Raw genomic sequence first — 17825 nt, 5'->3', positions numbered from 1 at the left:
CGAGAAGCTCGACACCGCCAGGGACAGAGCAGCCCCCGCCCCCCTCTCTTGGATGGGCACCACATCCATGAGCACCCGCTCCCTCTGCCACCGACGCTCAGTCACAGCAGTGTGTACAGCGAGTCCCCAAGTCAGCACCTTCCAAACCCGGGGCCTCTAACCCCCCTGGAGGTGGCAAAGGGCAGCAGATACAGGGGAACACCAGCCCCCTCTGAGACCACCCCCCCCCCCAAACCATCCCGACTTGGAAATATATCGGCTGGTCCTTGGGTCAAAATCCTGGAATTCCCTCCCTAAGGGACATTGTGGGTCAACCCACAGCACATGGACTGCACTGTTTCAGGAAGGAAGCCTTTACCACCCCCCCCACCTTCCCAAGAAAACGAGGAAAGCGGACGATCACAGGAGAAGTGAAACGGGGCACACAGACAGGAGATTGGCGTGGGGCGAAAGGGATAGAAAGCGATGGGCCGAACAGTCGCTAAATCCCTCTCCCAACGCTGCAGCAAAGCATTTTCGGCAGTCTTTTTCGCAAACGAATTCCCCAAAAACAGTTCGCAAAGGCGTAGAATTAACTTCAGAGGGATCTTTCTGCGTCCCTCTGTCTGAAAAGCAGATCACCCTCCCCCCACCACGAACGGGTAAAAATATCTCAGTGAATGACAGGCTGGGGGGGGGGGGGTCACCAGCAGTTTCGGAAATGAGCTGAGTTGAATGGAGGGCATTCATTCAACATTTCTTCAATTGTCCATAAATAATTCAGAAAAAGCCCTTTCTCCCTGGGACAAACAAAGGAAACTCTGCATTTTCAAATCCTGAGTGGCCCACACACCATTCCTATTGTGCAGAGAGATATTGAAAGGCAATTCTATCTCAGCGTCTAAGAAGGATCCCGCCTCGTCTCTGTTTGATAAACGTCGGGCAGAGAGAATGCAAAGATCACAAAACCTACCGAGTCTCCCCCCGACCCCCCGCGGCTGGAGGGGGTGACAGGGATAGGGAGGGGGTGTAGGGGGCTGGAGGGGGTGACAGAGATAGGGAGGGGGTGTAGGGGGTGACAGAGATAGGGAGGGCGTGTAGGGGGCTGGAGGGGGTGACAGAGATAGGGAGGGGATGGAGGGGGTGACAGAGATAGGGAGGGGGTGTAGGGGGTGACAGAGATAGGGAGGGGGTGTAGGGGGCTGGAGGGGGTGACAGAGATAGGGAGGGGATGGAGGGGGTGACAGAGATAGGGAGGGGGTGTAGGGGGTGACAGAGATAGGGAGGGGGTGTAGGGGGCTGGCGGGGGTGACAGGGATAGGGAGGGGGTGTAGGGGTCTGGAGGGGGTGACAGAGATAGGGAGGGGGTGTAGGGGGCTGGCGGGAGTGACAGGGATAGGGAGGGGGTGTAGGGGTCTGGAGGGGGTGACAGAGATAGGGAGGGCGTGTAGGGGGCTGGAGGGGGTGACAGAGATAGGGAGGGGGTGTAGGGGGCTGGAGGGGGCGACAGGGATAGGGAGGGGGTGTAGGGGGCTGGAGGGGGTGACAGGGATAGGGAGGGGGTGGTGATGCTGATGGGCTGCAGGGATATACTAATGGTGTATTTTTGCAGGGATATACTAATGGTGTATTTTTGCAGGGATATACTAATGGTGTATTTTTGCAGGGATATACTAATGGTGTATTTTTGCAGGGATATACTAATGGTGTATTTTTGCAGGGATATACTAATGGTGTATTTTTGCACTCTGAAACACTGTCTCACATCTGAGCTGCACCTTTATCAGTTCCCATCTGGTTCACCGACATCAGGCTGTAGAATTCCCTCTCAGGGTGGCAGCCGTTTGCTCAGTTGGCTGGATGACACAGCACTGATGCCAATGGCATGTGTTCAGGTCCTGCAAAAGCTGAGGTTACACTGAAAGACTCAGTTTCACAGCCATCTCCCCTTGCCTCAGGCATGGGGGCCCACAGGTAACTCCTCCCAGATTCACCCTTCTCTCTCTCATGACAGAGCAGCCCAGAGGCCTGGCCAGGCAGGGTCACATGAAGGCATGAAGGGATAGGGGGAGGGAGCAGGAGTATGGCCATGAGATCCAGAACTGGCTGAGGGCCTGACATCCTCCCGTCTATGTTGAGATGTCTCCTTCCTTTGGAACAAGTTGATAAGTGATACCAGAGATAATGGGAACTGCAGATGCTGGAGAGTCCGAGATAACAAAATGTGAGGCTGGATGAACACAGCAGGCCCAGCAGCATCTCAGGAGCACAAAAGCTGACATTTCGGGCCTAGACCCTTCATCAGAGAGGGTCCCCTGGTGCCGTGAGGCAGCAGCGCCAGCCACTGAGCCACGGCGCCAGGCCTGGCTCCCAAAGCGGATGTTGATTGTCCATTCAGAGCTGGCTCAGGACGGGAGAGAGCGAAGGCATAAGGTCAAATAAACATCCTCGCCGCTTGTAACATGAGAAGACAAGGGGAACCCCCCCTTCCCCTCCCCACCCAGCGGCTGGGGAGATGACTGACCATCGAGCCACTTGAAAGCCAACCCGAGGAGGAGGGAGGAGGGGCAAACATCTCGAAGGAAGGTCTCCTTATTTTGTGGCCGGCCCCCTACTCCCAGCTTGACATCAATTTCGCCCCAGCTAGAGGATCAGGCAGAGGTGAGGGACCGTGGCTCCTCTTATCCCAGACTTTGGGCTGGGATCCTAACTCACCGCTTCGGGATAAAATCCTTGTTCGATATCTCTAGAGGGTCGAGGCGAGGCTTTGGGGGTGCGGGGGGCTGGTGTGGGATGGAGCTCGTTAGGCTTGAGTGATGTTCATGCAAATTTCAAACTGGAAAAGCAATTAAAACACATTCCTTTCTAATGTAATCTCTGGGAAAAAGAGGCGAGAGAAGGGAATGGGGGGCGAGAGAGAAGAGGGGGCTTGTTTCTGAGAGTTCTATTTCAACAGCTCCACAGGCAACAGTTTGAGAGAAATGCTTTGAGAAACCTACATTTCATTCTACAGCTTAAAAGAGTTTTGGAAACTCTTCAGTTTGCAAGATTTTTTTTTACCGCATTTGGAAGGGATATGTTGAGAGCAGACTGACAGAAATTCAACAATGATAGCCTGAGAGAGCTTTGTGCCAAGATTCGTCCCTGTAAGAAAGTTCACTTTTTGTAACATCATTCCAAAAAGACATTGTCAAAACAAAAGTTTTGAACAACTCGGTCAGAAACTGCGCAAGTCGACAAAGTGTTCGAAAAAATCTTGCGAGAAAGTTTTTTGTTTAAATAAGCGTTTGGAAAAATCCTTGCGGGAATGCTTCTAGGGAACTGTCTGAGAGGTTGTTTCGCGAAACAAAATCGCCATATGTTTGAAAGGAAGTTTGCAAATTTGTTTGAAAATAAAAGTTTGAAGAAACTCCAGGGGGAAAAAGAACCAGTTTTTGCAACTTTCTAGAATGTAAGTTGAAAGAATTTTGCGAAAAGTTTGGACTTCCAGCTTTTAAAGGAAGTTAATGATGTTTATAAAATCTGGTTTGTAAGAACTTTGAAGTCAGGTTTTTTAAAAGAGTTTAGAAAGTTTACACAAGTTACTTTGTAAGAATTTTGTTGAAACGTTTCCTCACTATATTTCGTGAACATTACCAACTTTCTTCAGAAACTTATTCTTTTAACTGACACTTTCGAAAGTTTCAAAAAGTAAACCAGTTTTATTTTGAAGCATTTAGGAAGTTAATTAAATAGACTTGCACGTGTGCTATTTCAGAAATGTTCTGGGCTCCCTTTTTAAAATATTGGTTCGAACTTTCAGAAAGTTTTCACATTTGTCAAAACCAAGTTTGCAACGTCTGAAGAAAGATCTAAGGTTTGGTAAACAGGTCCGTTTTATATTCGGCACGTTTTCTGCCCAGCTTACCTTCCTGAGCGTCCACGCCGCTGTTTTCTCACTGTGCTCTCTATCTGTTCAGTTTGGCCGCTGCTTTCAATCTTTTGAGATCGGGGGGCGTCGCATGTTTGAGTCCAGACGCTCGGTGGTTGTGTGAAGACTGTGGCGGAGCCGCTGCCCCTGTGTGACGGGCCCCAAACCCGGAGGAGAGAATGGAGACCAGGAGGCTCTGGGCTGCCTGAAGCTGGTCACTCACTGCCTCTTCAAGAGGCTGAGAGACGAGCAGCTGGAAATGCTGGCGCGGTCGCTGGAAGCCCGGGGCGCCGAAGATCGCACCGACTGCGTCTCCTTCCCCCGGATCGAGCTGCGGCTCGGGAAGCAGCGTTACTGGCCCCAGGTGCTGACCTGTAAGCTCTTCCGCTGGCCCGACCTGAGACACCTCTCGCAGCTCAAGCGGCTGTGTATCTGTGGGCGTTGCGGCCGCTCGCCCGCGGACAGTATCACGGTCTGCTGTGATCCGTACCACTTCAGCAGGCTGTGTGAACCAGGTAGGCGCTAGGGCACTGCACTTCAGTCTCATTCCCTGTGGTCGGAGAGTCGCAGCGGCGCCCCGTGCGGAAACAGACCCTTCAGCCCATCCCAGCCATGCTATCCTATATCAATCTAGTCCCCTTTAGAGTCACAGGGGTGACACATGCAGAAACAGGCCCTTCAGCCCATCCCATCCATACTATCCTATATCAATCTAGTCCCCTTTAGAGTCACAGGGGTGTCCAGTGCAGAAACGGGCCCATCAGCCCATCCCATCCATGCTATCCTACAATAATCTAGTCCCATCTGGAGTCACAGGGGTGACACGTGCAGAAACAGGCCCTTCAGCCCATCCCAGCCATGCTATCCTACAATAATCTAGTCCCATTTGGAGTCACATGGGTGGAGAGTGCAGAAACAGGCCCTTCAGCCCATCCCATCCATGCTATCCTATGTTAATCTCATCCCATTTAGATTCAGAGGTGTCCAGTACAGAAACAGACCCTTCATCCCATCCCAGCTATCCTATGTTAATTTAGTCCCATTTAGAGTCACAGAGGTGTATAGTGCAGACACAAACCCTTCAGCCCATCCCATCCATGCCATCCTATATCAATCTAGTCCCATTAAGAATCACGGGATTTCCAATACAGAAACAGACCCTTCAACCCATCCCATCCATGCTATCCTATATTAATCCAGTCCCATTTAGAGTCACAGAGGTGTCCAGTACAGAAAATTTTCCGATAGTGCCGAAGGATGTGCATGTTTGGGTGGTTTGCCCCCTATCCCTCTAACCCCTTCCTATCCACGCCCCCATCCCGATGCCTTTAATTGCTGTAACTGTACCAGCCCCCACCCACTTCCTCGTTCCATACACGCACCACCCTCTGTGTGAAAAAGTTACCCCTCAGGTCCCTTTCCCCTCTCACCTTAAACCTATGCCCCTCTAGTTTTCGGCTCCCCCTACCCCTGGGGGAAAAGACCTTGTCTATCCCCCCTACCCATGCCCCTCATGGGTTTATAAACCTCTATAAGGTCCCCCCCTCAGCCTCCGACGCTCCGGGGAAAACAGCCCCAGCCTCTCCCTGTAGCTCAAACCCTCCGACATCCCTGTAAATCTTTCCTGACCCTTTCACAACATCCTTCCTGTAGCAGGGAGACCGGGATTGGACGCAGTATTCCCAAAGTGGTCCTAACCAATGTCCTGTACAGCCGCAACATGGCCCTCCCAACTCCCTCTACTCAACGCACTGACCCATAAAGGCAAGTGTGCCAGATTCCTGATGTCTTGACCCCTCTTGCTGCAGTTATACAGGGCCTTGGTGAGGCCAGACCTTGAGTATCGTGAGCAGCTTTGGTCTCCCAGGCTGAGGAAGGGACACTCTTGCTACTGAGAGGCCCCAGCGAAGGTTCACCAGACTGATTCCCAGGATGGCAGGGCTGACGTTTGAGGAAAGTCTGGATCGACTGGGCTTGTATTTGCTGGAGAATGAGTGGGAATATCATAGAAATCTATAAAATCCTGATGGGACTGAACAGGCTAGATGTGGGAAGGATGTTCCTGAAGTTGGAGAAGCACAGAATCAGGGGGTCACAGTCTAAGGATCAGGAGTGAGCCACTCAGGGCTGGGATGAGGAAGAATTTCTTCACTCTCAGAGCTGTCAACCTGTGGAATTATCTCCCTCAGGGACCTGATCATTAGATGTATTCATGAGGGAGCTGGACCTGGCTCTTGCAGAGAAACGGTTCAAGAGGTATGGGGAGAGAAAGCTGGAATGGGATACTGAGATTGCATGGTCAGCCGTGATTGTATAGAATGGTAGTGCAGTCTCCAAGGGCCGAATGGCCTAACGCTGCACCTATTTTCCATGTTACTCCATCACCAAAGTCGCTCATCCATCCCCCAGGAATCCCTTCTCGACTCTTCCCAATGTCCAATATTTGGAGGGTCTACGTGTGATGCTCACTGGAGGGACAGTGCAGGCCCGATGGGCCGAACGGCCTCTTTCCCTTACTCGATGAATTGACTGGGACGGTGAGGAAGCATTGCAGCCCTCGTGTTCTGAGGGACACGGAGACTGAAGGCTTCAAGACAGAGCTACATGATCAAGATAGGGAAGAGAAATGGTGTGAAGGTGCGAGATCATCATGTGTGATAGATAATTCTTGCAGGGCTGAGTGGCCTCCAGTAACTAATCCATGCAGAATGGTAGGGGAAATTTGAGCACAGCAGCTCCCACAAAGGGGTGGGACAGTGTTCAGATGGTTAGTATGGACTTGATGGGCCAAATGACCTGGTACCACACTGTAGGGATTCTACAATGCTATTCTATGAAAGATTGAGACAATCATTTTCTTGCTGATAATTGGCTGAAGTCTATTTGTTGGCTCAGAGAGGATTTCCCCCAACAATCCCGTTTTTCTATCAACCACGGCACTGGGATCTTTTACACAGCGCTCCCTCAGCACTGACCCTCCGACAGCGCCCGCTCCCTCAGCGCTGACCCTCCGACAGCGCCCGCTCCCTCAGCGCTGACCCTCCGACAGCGCCCGCTCCCTCAGCGCTGACCCTCCGACAGCGCCCGCTCCGTCAGCGCTGACCCTCCGACAGCGCCCGCTCCGTCAGCGCTGACCCTCCGACAGCGCCCGCTCCGTCAGCGCTGACCCTCCGACAGCGCCCGCTCCGTCAGCGCTGACCCTCCGACAGCGCCCGCTCCCTCAGCGCTGACCCTCCGACAGCGCCCGCCCCCTCAGCGCTGACCCTCTGAAGCTCCCTTCAAGAGGAAAATACAGGGGACAAGTAGATGCCACACCCCAGGACAGAATTAAGAAGTGGAATTGCGGTTGGTGTTTGGAACGCGAGGTCCAAATGGATGAGATGACAAGGAAGGAAATTTGTTTCATTTGGGATTTTATGTGAATTGGAGGAATTCCATTGGCTTTAAGGCAGCCAAGTGTCTAGCTCGCTGCATTTCAGAGGGCAGGTGATCCCAAGGCTGCATGTGGAGTGTCCCGAGTCATGATAGGCCCAGCTTGGGGTCTTTACATCTATCCGGCAGAATTCCTTCCCCTGCTAGTGACCCCTGACAGTGACCATCCCCATGACTGGCTCCCATTTCGGATTCGATTTAAATTCCACCAGGGGGCCGTGGAGGGATCGAGTCCTGTGGCCCAGAGAGCAGGCTCCGGATCGCTAGGCCATGTCGTTCCCAGCAGGCCTCTCTGCTCAGGCTTGCCGTTCCCAGCAGGCGTCTCTGCTCGGCCTTGCCGTTCCCAGCAGGCGTCTCTGCTCGGCCTTGCCGTTCCCAGCGGGCGTCTCTGCTCGGCCTTGCCGTTCCCAGCGGGCCTCTCTGCTCGGCCCTGCCTTTTCCAGCAGACCTCTCTGCTCAGCCCTGCCTTTCCCAGCAGGCCTCTCTGCTCGGCCCTGCCTTTCCCAGCAGGCCTCTCTGCTCGGCCTTGCCTTTCCCAGCAGGCCTCTCTGCTCGGCCCTGCCTTTCCCAGCAGGCCTCTCTGCTCGGCCCTGCCTTTCCCAGCAGGCCTCTCTGCTCGGCCCTGCCTTTCCCAGCAGGCCTCTCTGCTCGGCCCTGCCTTTCCCAGCAGGCCTCTCTGCTCGGCCCTGCCTTTCCCAGCAGGCCTCTCTGCTCGGCCCTGCCTTTCCCAGCAGGCCTCTCTGCTCGGCCTTGCCTTTCCCAGCAGGCCTCTCTGCTCGGCCTTGCCTTTCCCAGCAGGCCTGTCTGCTCTGCCTTGCCTTTCACAGCAGGCCTGTCTGCTCGGCCTTGCCTTTCCCAGCAGGCCTCTCTGCTTGGCCTTGCCATTCCCAGCAAGCCTGTTTGCTAGGCCGTGCTTACATTTACATGAAAAGCTCAGGCCATCTTGATGGGCCAATTTTAACCTTCTTTTTCCTTCTCTCCTGCCTCCTCACCTCTTCCCCCTTCCAGAAACTCCTCCACCTCCATACTCTAGACTGTCGCCAAGCAACCACTGGAAGACCATCGACGGTAGGTTCGCTTTCTGCGTCCTGCTGCGCCTGCGATGTTTGGGCTGGGGCTGATGTGAAGGTTGAGCAGATTGAGGCAGAGAATGATATTTCAGGGAGCCAACAGCCAAGGCCGAGATTTTTAATCAGGAAGGGAATCCTATGAAGGACCCCCACCATACTGTGGAAGCAGGACATTTGATCATTGGGTCCACAACAAACCCTCCAAAGAACATCCCACCCAGACACACTCTCCTTGTAGCCCTGCATTTCTCATGACCAATCCACCCTAACCCGCACATCCCTGGGCACTACGGGACAATTTAACACGGCCAATCCACCCTAACCCGCACATCCCTGGGCACTATGGGACAATTTAACACGGCCAATCCACCCTAACCCGCACATCCCTGGGCACTACGGGACAATTTAACACGGCCAATCCACCCTAACCCGCACATCCCTGGGCACTACGGGACAATTTAACACGGCCAATCCACCCTAACCCGCACATCCCTGGGCACTACGGGACAATTTAACACGGCCAATCCACCCTAACCCGCACATCCCTGGGCACTACGGGACAATTTAACACGGCCAATCCACCCTAACCCGCACATCCCTGGGTACTACGGGAGCCGAGTGCAACGATCTGAGCTCTCCCCATAGGGGACAGGTCTGTACGTTCTGGCCTGCCACTTTGGAGAAGCAGTGTGGGAGCAGGAGCATGCCATTCAGCCCGTCGAGCCTGCTCCACCATTTAACATCTCATCTCAGCCTCAACTCCACGTTCCTGCCTGTCCTCCATTATCATCAAATCCCTAGAATGTGGAAGCAGGCAATTCGGCCCATCTACTCCACCACAGACCCTCTGGAAAGCATCTTATCCAGGCCCACACCCCATTACCACTGTAACTGTAGATTTACTCTGGTCTACTCACCCTATCCAGCACATCCCTGGGCACATGATACTTTCCCAGCGCCAATCCACCCTAACCCGCACATCCCTGGGCACTGCGGGACAATGTAGCATGGCCAATCCACCCTAACCCGCACATCCCTGGGCACTACGGGACAATTTAGCACGGCCAATCCACCCTAACAAGCACATCCCTGGGCACTACGGGACAATTTAGCACGGCCAATCCACCCTAACCCGCACATCCCTGGGCACTACGGGACAATTTAGCACGGCCAAACCACCCTAACCCACACGTCCCTGGGCACTATGGGACAATTTAGCACGGCCAATCCACCCTAACCCGCACATCCCTGGGCACTACGGGACAATTTAGCACGGCCAATCCACCCTAACCCGCATATCCCTGGGCACTACGGGACAATTTAACACGGTCAATCCACCCTAACCCGCACATCCCTGGGCACTACGGGACAATTTAGCACGGCCAATCCACCCTAACCCGCACATCCCTGAGCACTACGGGACAATTTAGCACGGCCAATCCACCCTAACCCGCACATCCCTGAGCACTACGGGACAATTTAGCACGGCCAATCCACCCTAACCCGCACATCTTTGGACTGTGGGAGGAAACCGGAGCAAACCCACAGAGACACGGGGAGAATGTGCAAACTCCACACAGACAGTCGCCCGAGGGTGGGATCGAACCCGGGTCCCTGGCGCCGTGAGACAGCAGCGCTAACCGCTGAGCTGCCAACGATGCTGCAAAGTCATGGAGTGTGCTTAAGATGGAGCTAGATCGGTTCTTGATCGGTTTGAGGGTCATGGGGAGAATGGGGTTGAGTCACGGGCAGGCTGTGGCCCAAAGCCGGTGCCGTCCCAATGGGCCAAATGGCCTGATTCTGCTCCAATGTTGTCTGGCCTCGGGGCAGGAAAGTTGGGGATGACCAGATTGGCCACGATCCCATGGAGCATACTTGATCTGACATGCACAGGCCCAGGGCGGAGGGCTCCCCCAGTTCTATTGATCCGTCCTTATCGCCAGCAACGCTCCCCCCACCCCACACGACCCCAAAACCATACCCCTCCACCCCACCCAAGGCCGAATAGGAGGATCCACAGACTGGGGCTTTGGAGGTTCTCAGGCCTTTGGGGTGATCTGGCATCACCAGACATGCCGTGCCACTTAATCCAAGATGGCTTCCGAGCTCATGGTTTAATTTTCCACCGGACGTACACCTCAAAGAGATTTTTAACAAGCGGTCAGGGGGCAAAAGACAAGGAGTAAAATAAACAAAGGAGGGCGACTCAGCTTCAGAATGGGAAGACCCCAATTAGAGGTGGAGATAGGGTTGTGCAGCACGGCAACAGGCCCTTCGGCCTAACTTGAGCCAGATCTCCTCAAGCAATCCAGTTCCCATTCGGCCCCCTATCCCTCGACACCCTTCCTTATCCATGTCCCCATCCCGATGCCTTTTAAATGCTGTAACTATAGCAGCCCCCACCCACTTCCTCTGGCAGCTCCTTCCATACACGCACCACCCTCTGCGTGAAAAAGTTGCCCCTCGGGTCCCTTTCCCCTCCCTTATCCTGGGGAGAAAAAAGATGGAGAGGAATGATCTGGAGGAAGGTGTAGGTGGTCTGATCAGCAAGTTTGCTGATGACACTAAGATTGGTGGAGTAGCTGATAGTGAAGGGGACTGTCAGAGATTACAGCAGAATATAGATAGACTGGAGAGTTGGGCAGATAAATGGCAGATGGAGTTCAATCCGGACAAATGCGAGGTGATGCATTTTGGAAGATCAAATTCAAGGGCGAACTATATAGTAAATGGAAAAGTCTTAGGGAAAATTGATGAACAGAGAGATCTGGGTGTTCAGGTCCATTGTTCCCTGAAGGTGACAACGCAGGTCAATAGGGTGGTCGAGAAGTCATATGGCATGCTTTCCTTCATTGGACGGGGTATTGAGTACAAGAGTTGGCAGGTCATGTTACAGTTGTATAGGACTTTGGTTCGGCCACATTTGGAGTACTGTGTACAGTTCTAGTCGCCACATTACCAAAAGGATGTGGATGCTTTGGAGAGGGCGCAGAGGAGGTTCACCAGGATGTTGCCTGGTATGGAGGGTGCTAGCTATGAAGAGAGGTTGAGTAGATTAGGATTATTTTCCGCGATGAGGATTTCACATCACAGCAGCGGAGGTTGAAGTGAGGGGCTGGGAAAGGGAAAGAGGGACAGAGATCAGGCTAGAACACAGCAGGAGGCCATTCAGCCCTTGAGATTCCAGCGAGTTCCCTGTGAGTCCGTCTCCCTCTCCCCTGAACAGGGTTTGCCAGGCGAGAGGTGAGGTAACGTGTCGTTCCTGTCTCCCCTGCTAGAGCCGACAGAACATGACACCGCACGCCAACTCAGGAGAAATGAACCTTCCAACAGTCAGAATCAGGACTGGCCTGGTGAGAAAGGACTGCGGTCTTCGCATGGGGAGAGGGCTGCGGAGATACTCAGAGAGTGGGCATTGTCGGGGGTTCGGCGACGAGATGGGCGCTGTTGGGCGGGTGTCGGCGCTGAGGGAGCGGGCGCCATCAGAGGGTCGGCGCCAAGGGAATGCTACAACACTGAAGGTGCTGTCTGTCAGGCTGAGATCTCTTTCATTTTGATGATCCTACAACTGGCGTTGGGGGGGAGGTGTGCAATATTTGGGGTTGGGCTGTAGTGGGTGGGAATTCCCTCTGAAATACGGGGCCCAGAAATGTCTCTTCGACCAGCATCCCTTCCGAAAGATGGCTGTGTGTGGGAGCTTGCTGTTCCTCAGTGGTCCACCATGTTGCCTCCGAATGTGACTGCCCTCCGACAACACCGATTGGTGGGGAAGCGCAGTGGGGGTGTCCAGTGGTGGTGAGAGGCACTAGACAAATGCAGTAGCTCGACTTCTACTACTCTCCGACTGCAGTCCTCAGTCCCCGTGCCATTGAGGCCTGCAAGCTAGGCCTCATCCATCTTTCCAGGGCATTGTTTACCTCCTTTCATGCCGAGTAGCTGTCGGGGTTGTCCTCATTACTTCTCGTTGAGAAAGGAGGCCTGGGTGGAGACAGGGATGGCACCGGCTCAGCCGGGCTGAATCCAGAAGATTCCCATATCCTCCCTGGCTGCTCACGGGAGACAACCAGCCGGCCAGGCCTCATTGCTGGAATAGGAATTGGGCCTTGTTTGTAGGGCTGAGTGGCCTGTCATTTCAGGAGGAGCTGTCGGGCCTGACTCCAGGAGTAGCAAAGTGAGACTGAGGGCGAGAGAGAGGGGGAGAGGAGAATGAGGGACAGTAAGAGATAGAAGGAGGGGAGAGTGTGTGAGAGAGAGAGAGAGAGGTTTAAGAGAAGGGGTTACGGTAGGAAAGGCGGGAGAGAGAGAGAGAGATGGGGAGGTGGGAGAGAGGTGGGGAGAAGGTGGGAGTAAGAGAGAGAGGGGGGTAGGGGAGAGTCAGAGAGGGAAGAGTGGGGTAGGTAGGGGGGAGGAGGAGCAGGAGAGAGTAAGTGGGGGTGAGTGGGAGAGGAGAGTAAGAGGGAGGGGAGTCAGGGGAGAGTATGGGGGTGGTGAGCAGGGTAAGTGTAATGAGGTGAGTGGGGGAAAGGGGTGGGTGGAATGGAGGGAGAGTAAGGGGGAGGGTTATTGGGGGAGAGTAAGGCGGAGGGTGGAATGGGGGAGATTAAGGGGGAGGGGAGCAGGAGGAGAGTAATGGGAATGCTTGGGGAGAGTAATGGGCAAGGGAGCAGGGGGAGAGTAAGGTGGTAGTGGAGAGGCTATGGAGTAAGCGTGGCGAAAGTAAGGGGGAGGGGAGCAGGTGGAGCGGAGGGAGAGTAAGTGCGAAGGGTGCAGGGGGAGTCTATGGGGAGGGGAGCAGAGGGAGAGTAAGGGGGATGGGTGCTGGGGGAGACTAAGGAGGAGGGGAGCAGAGGGAGAGTAAGGGGGATGGGTGCTGGGGGAGACTAAAGGGGAGGGGAGAAGAGGACTAAGTGGGGGGGTGCAGAGGGAGAGTACTGGGGGTGAGGGTGTTTGGTTTTGTGACCCTTACCAACCTTCAGTGAGAATGGGCCAGATCTCTGCACTCTGTCTGTCTCATTTACCCTCCTTCGAGCCGGAAGGGGTGGGTCCCAGTCCTCGATTGGGCTTGGAGGGAGGGGGACAATTATTTGGGATCACTGCTCCCCTGATGTACCAGAGGGTGTCTGTTGAAGACTCCCCTCAGCCTTTTCTTCAGATAAAAAAATACAGAAAAGTAAGTAGGGCTGGACCGAATTGCCCCTCGAGCGGAGAGCCTCGCTCGGTTTGTTTCAGAGGGATGTGAAGAGTGATCCCATTGCCACCTGTGAGGTTTGGAGTCACGTGTAGGCCCAGCCCAGGTAGGGGGCGGCAAATTTCCGTCCCCCATTAGTGACCCACTACCCCCCCGCCCCCGAGAATGGGGCCATTTACCATCAACAATGGTGGCCATCATGGTCACCGTCCCCGAGACCAGCTCCCCATTCCAGGTTGGATTAATCAAATTTAAATCTCACCCGGAGACCCCCGGTAGAATTCTAACACCCCCAGACTGTTGGCCTCTCTGGCAATACTCCCAGCAAGCCACAGCTGAGGAGATAGAGAGGAAGCGATCTGAGAGGGTTTTGTCATCCAGAAGTGTCTATATAAATGAAATTCTTCAGTTGAGTTGCTCTGCATTGGCTGACCACCTGGCTTACCCATTTCAGACTCCAGCGCGTTGCCTTCAGTGACCAGGGACGAGCACTGGTGTAGCGTGGCCTACTGGGAGTACCGGACCAGGGTAGGCCGGCTCTACACCGTCTGCGAGCCCTCCGTTAGCATCTTCTGCGATCTGCCGCGTGGCACTGGTTTCTGCCTGGCTCATCTCCACGCCGATGGCCGTCACGAGATGGTGAGGCGCACGCGGGGCAAGATAGGTGGCGGGATCCTGCTGAGCAAGGAGGGTGACGGGGTCTGGGCCTACAACCGCAGCGAGCACCCGGTTTTTGCCAGCTCGCCGACGCTGGTGAGAGGCCACGCCCGGGGCCTGACTGTGCACAAGGTGCTGCCAGGGTACTCCCTCAAGGTGTTCGACTACCAGCGGGCCCAGGCCCTGCAGCGGGCAATGGGCCCTGAGCTCCCCGATGGCCCCTTCGACCCCCACAGCGTCCGCATCAGCTTCGCCAAAGGCTGGGGGCCTTCCTACTCCAGGCAGTTCATCACATCCTGTCCGTGCTGGCTGGAAATACTGCTCAATAACTGCTAATCTCTCAGCACCCCCACCCCACACACACACTCACACACACTCTCTCACACACCCACACACACTCACACACACACTCTCACTCTCACACACCCACACACTCTCACACACCCACACACCCTCACACACTCACACACACACACACATACACTCTCACACACCCACACACTCTCACACAACCACACTCTCTCACACCCACACATGCACTCACACACACTCTCTCACACACACTCACTCACTCACTCTCTCTCTGTGTCACACACACACTCTCACACACTCTCTCACACACTCTCTCACACACTCTCTCACACACTCTCTCACACACTCTCCCACACACACTCCCACACACACTCCCACACACACTCCCACACACACTCTCACACACACATTTTCACACACATACCCACACACACACACTCTCACACACACACACACACACACACACACTCTCACACACACACACACACACCCACACACTCTCTCACACAAACACACACTCTCTCTCTCTCTCTCTCTCTCTCTCACACACACAGACGCACACACACTGGAAGTGATATGTGTTGACCAGCAGGTATCCCTCACTGCAAACTAGAGGGATACGCCCACGCCCTGCACCTGATCTTCCAAACCATCCGGGAGCCTGGGAATCCTCTAGATCCCAGTGAATCAGTAGGAGGGGGGGCCCTTCTCTCCTCCAGTACAAATCCCTCCAATCGCCGAACATTAGGTATTTTTGCACAGGTTCCGATGGAATACTCCAACAAAGCATCTCTCTCTTTCTGTGAACTCGAGAATCAGAGACCCCTTGAGTTCGCTTCTCACACTGAGCTGGGGATCTGACCAGTTTAGTCCACAGGCTGACCTTTGACTCTGTTCACGAATCCAAAATCCAGATAACAAGGTCGGAGGGAGCCGAGTGCAACGATCTGAGCTCTCCCCACAGGTCTGTACGTTCTGGCCTGCCACTTTGGAGAAGCAGTGTGGGAGCAGGAGCATGCCATTCAGCCCGTCGAGCCTGCTCCACCATTTAACATCTCATCTCAGCCTCAACTCCACGTTCCTGCCTGTCCTCCATTATCATCAAATCCCTAGAATGTGGAAGCAGGCGATTCGGCCCATCTACTCCACCACAGACCCTCTGGAAAGCATCTTATCCAGGCCCACACCCCATTACCACTGTAACTGTAGATTTACTCTGGTCTAGTCACCCTATCCAGCACATCCCTGGGCACATGATACTTTCCCAGCGCCAATCCACCCTAACCCGCACATCCCTGGGCACTGCGGGACAATGTAGCATGGCCAATCCACCCTAACCCGCACATCCCTGGGCACTACGGGACAATTTAGCACGGCCAATCCACCCTAACCCGCACATCCCTGGGCACTACGGGACAATTTAGCACGGCCAATCCACCCTAACCCGCACATCCCTGGGCACTACGGGACAATTTAGCACGGCCAATCCACCCTAACCCGCACATCCCTGGGCACTACGGGACAATTTAGCACGGCCAATCCACCCTAACCCGCACATCCCTGGGCACTACGGGACAATTTAGCACGGCTAACCCACCCTAACCTGCACATCCCTGGGCACTACGGGGCAATTTAGTACGGCCAATCCACCCTAACCCACACATCCCTGGGCGCTACGGGGCAATTTAGCACGGCCAATCCCACCCTAACCCGCACATCCCTGGGCACTACTGGACAATTTAGCACGGCCAACCCACTCTAACCCGCACATCCCTGGGCACTACGGGGCAATTTAGCACGGCCAATCCACCCTAACCCGCACATCCCTGGGCACTACTGGACAATTTAGCACGGCCAACCCACTCTAACCCGCACATCCCTGGGCACTACGGGGCAATTTAGCACGGCCAATCCACCCTAACCCGCACATCCCTGGGCACTACGGGACAATTTAGCACGGCCAACCCACCCTAACCCACACATCCCTGGGCACTATGGGGCAATTTAGCACAGCCAATCCACCCTAACCCGCACATCCCTGGGCACTATGGGGCAATTTAGCACGGCCAACCCACCCTAACCTGCACATCTCTGGACTGTGGTAGGAAACCGGAGCACTCGGAGGAAACCCACGTAGATGCAGGGAGAATGTGCAAACTCCGCACAGACACAGTCGCCCGAGGGTGGGATCAAACCTTGGTTCCCTGGCACAGTGAGGAACTGCGCCCACCCCTGAGCCAGCACCTTCAACCTTCACCCGGTCACTCATCCAAATTCTGCCCATCTTCCCCTTTAATGTCCCTTGGTATCCATCGCACTCTGAGGGAGTATGTTCACAACCTTTTGACTGACGTAACTCCTTGTCTCTTCACCCTATCTATGCCCAGATTCACAATTTGATTCATAGGATTTAAATCCCTCTGGTGGGGGTGGTGTGAGGGAGGTTCCTGGTGGGATTCGAAGCCGGGGCATTATCCTTTGGGTCGTTAGTCACAGGCCGTCAACTTTGTCGGGGGGGCGGGGTGGTGGGAGTCTTTCTTTCTGGCCTTCATCCCCCCCCCCTTGAAATCCGACCCCAGACATACCCGGACCCACCCCCCCAACTTCGCCGAGATCTCTCTGTGGATGCCCCGGGTTATACCCTGGATGGAGGTGGGGAGGGGGCTGTGACTCTCCAAACTGGCAAAGGGAGCTGCTTTTCTGCCCACTTTGTAGAAAGCTGGCACTGACTAACAGGTCTGGTACTGATTGCTGGGCAGGGCCATGTGGGGACTGGGGGAATGACGTGGTCTGTGATTGCAGAATCGTTAAGATTGAAGCACTGACTGACAATGACAATTATCACAAAGACAAATTCTTATCTCACATATTATACATGCTTAGAAATTAATATAAACTTTTGTACGTTAAAAATACTATAACTGTAAATACAGAGAAGTTTATACACTGTATGCTTTCAGAACCCTATATGCGAAATATTTCAACAGCTAATGCACTTTATTATACTTCAGTATATTAATTTTTAGCTATTCTGGAGGTGAGTGTGTGTCAATAAAATGACATTTCTTTCCTCATTTCTCTCTAAGAGGGTTTTTGTCTCGCTGGGAGAAATGGACTAGTGCTCCGACAGTCACGTTGAGTTTCAACAGAGTGAGAATGCAAGAGGTGTAGAGGTATTTATCGAGGGCTGGCTGCTCTTAGGAGAGTGGGTGGTGAAGGCTGCTATCCTACATGGTCTCTGAACGCCCCCCCCCCCCCCACCCCTCCTCAAGCTGCC

At 54.1% G+C, this 17825-nt stretch overlaps 1 protein-coding gene across 4 annotated transcripts; it reads left to right on the top strand.

Annotated features, from left to right (window-relative positions):
* Window positions 1-2449: 2449 nt before the first annotated feature.
* Window positions 2450-15507, top strand: LOC125449807 (mothers against decapentaplegic homolog 6-like). Of its 4 annotated transcripts, XM_059643005.1 has the most exons (6): window positions 2797-3430; window positions 3782-3848; window positions 3939-4404; window positions 8330-8389; window positions 11670-11744; window positions 14034-15507. In XM_059643005.1, exons 3-6 carry the CDS (start codon window positions 4149-4151, stop codon window positions 14570-14572), a joined length of 930 nt encoding a protein of 309 aa, XP_059498988.1. In that variant the 5' UTR covers window positions 2797-3430; window positions 3782-3848; window positions 3939-4148; the 3' UTR covers window positions 14573-15507. The 4 variants fall into 4 exon arrangements, with proteins under 4 accessions (XP_059498987.1, XP_059498990.1, XP_059498988.1 ...); XM_059643004.1 differs by lacking the exons at window positions 2797-3430; window positions 3782-3848 and adding an exon at window positions 2450-2640; XM_059643006.1 differs by lacking the exon at window positions 3782-3848.
* The last annotated feature ends 2318 nt before the right edge of the window (window positions 15508-17825 follow it).

Source organism: Stegostoma tigrinum, chromosome 47 (genome assembly GCF_030684315.1).
Source record: "Stegostoma tigrinum isolate sSteTig4 chromosome 47, sSteTig4.hap1, whole genome shotgun sequence".
NCBI lineage: Eukaryota > Metazoa > Chordata > Chondrichthyes > Orectolobiformes > Stegostomatidae > Stegostoma > Stegostoma tigrinum.
This window is presented reverse-complemented; position numbering and strand designations above follow the sequence as displayed.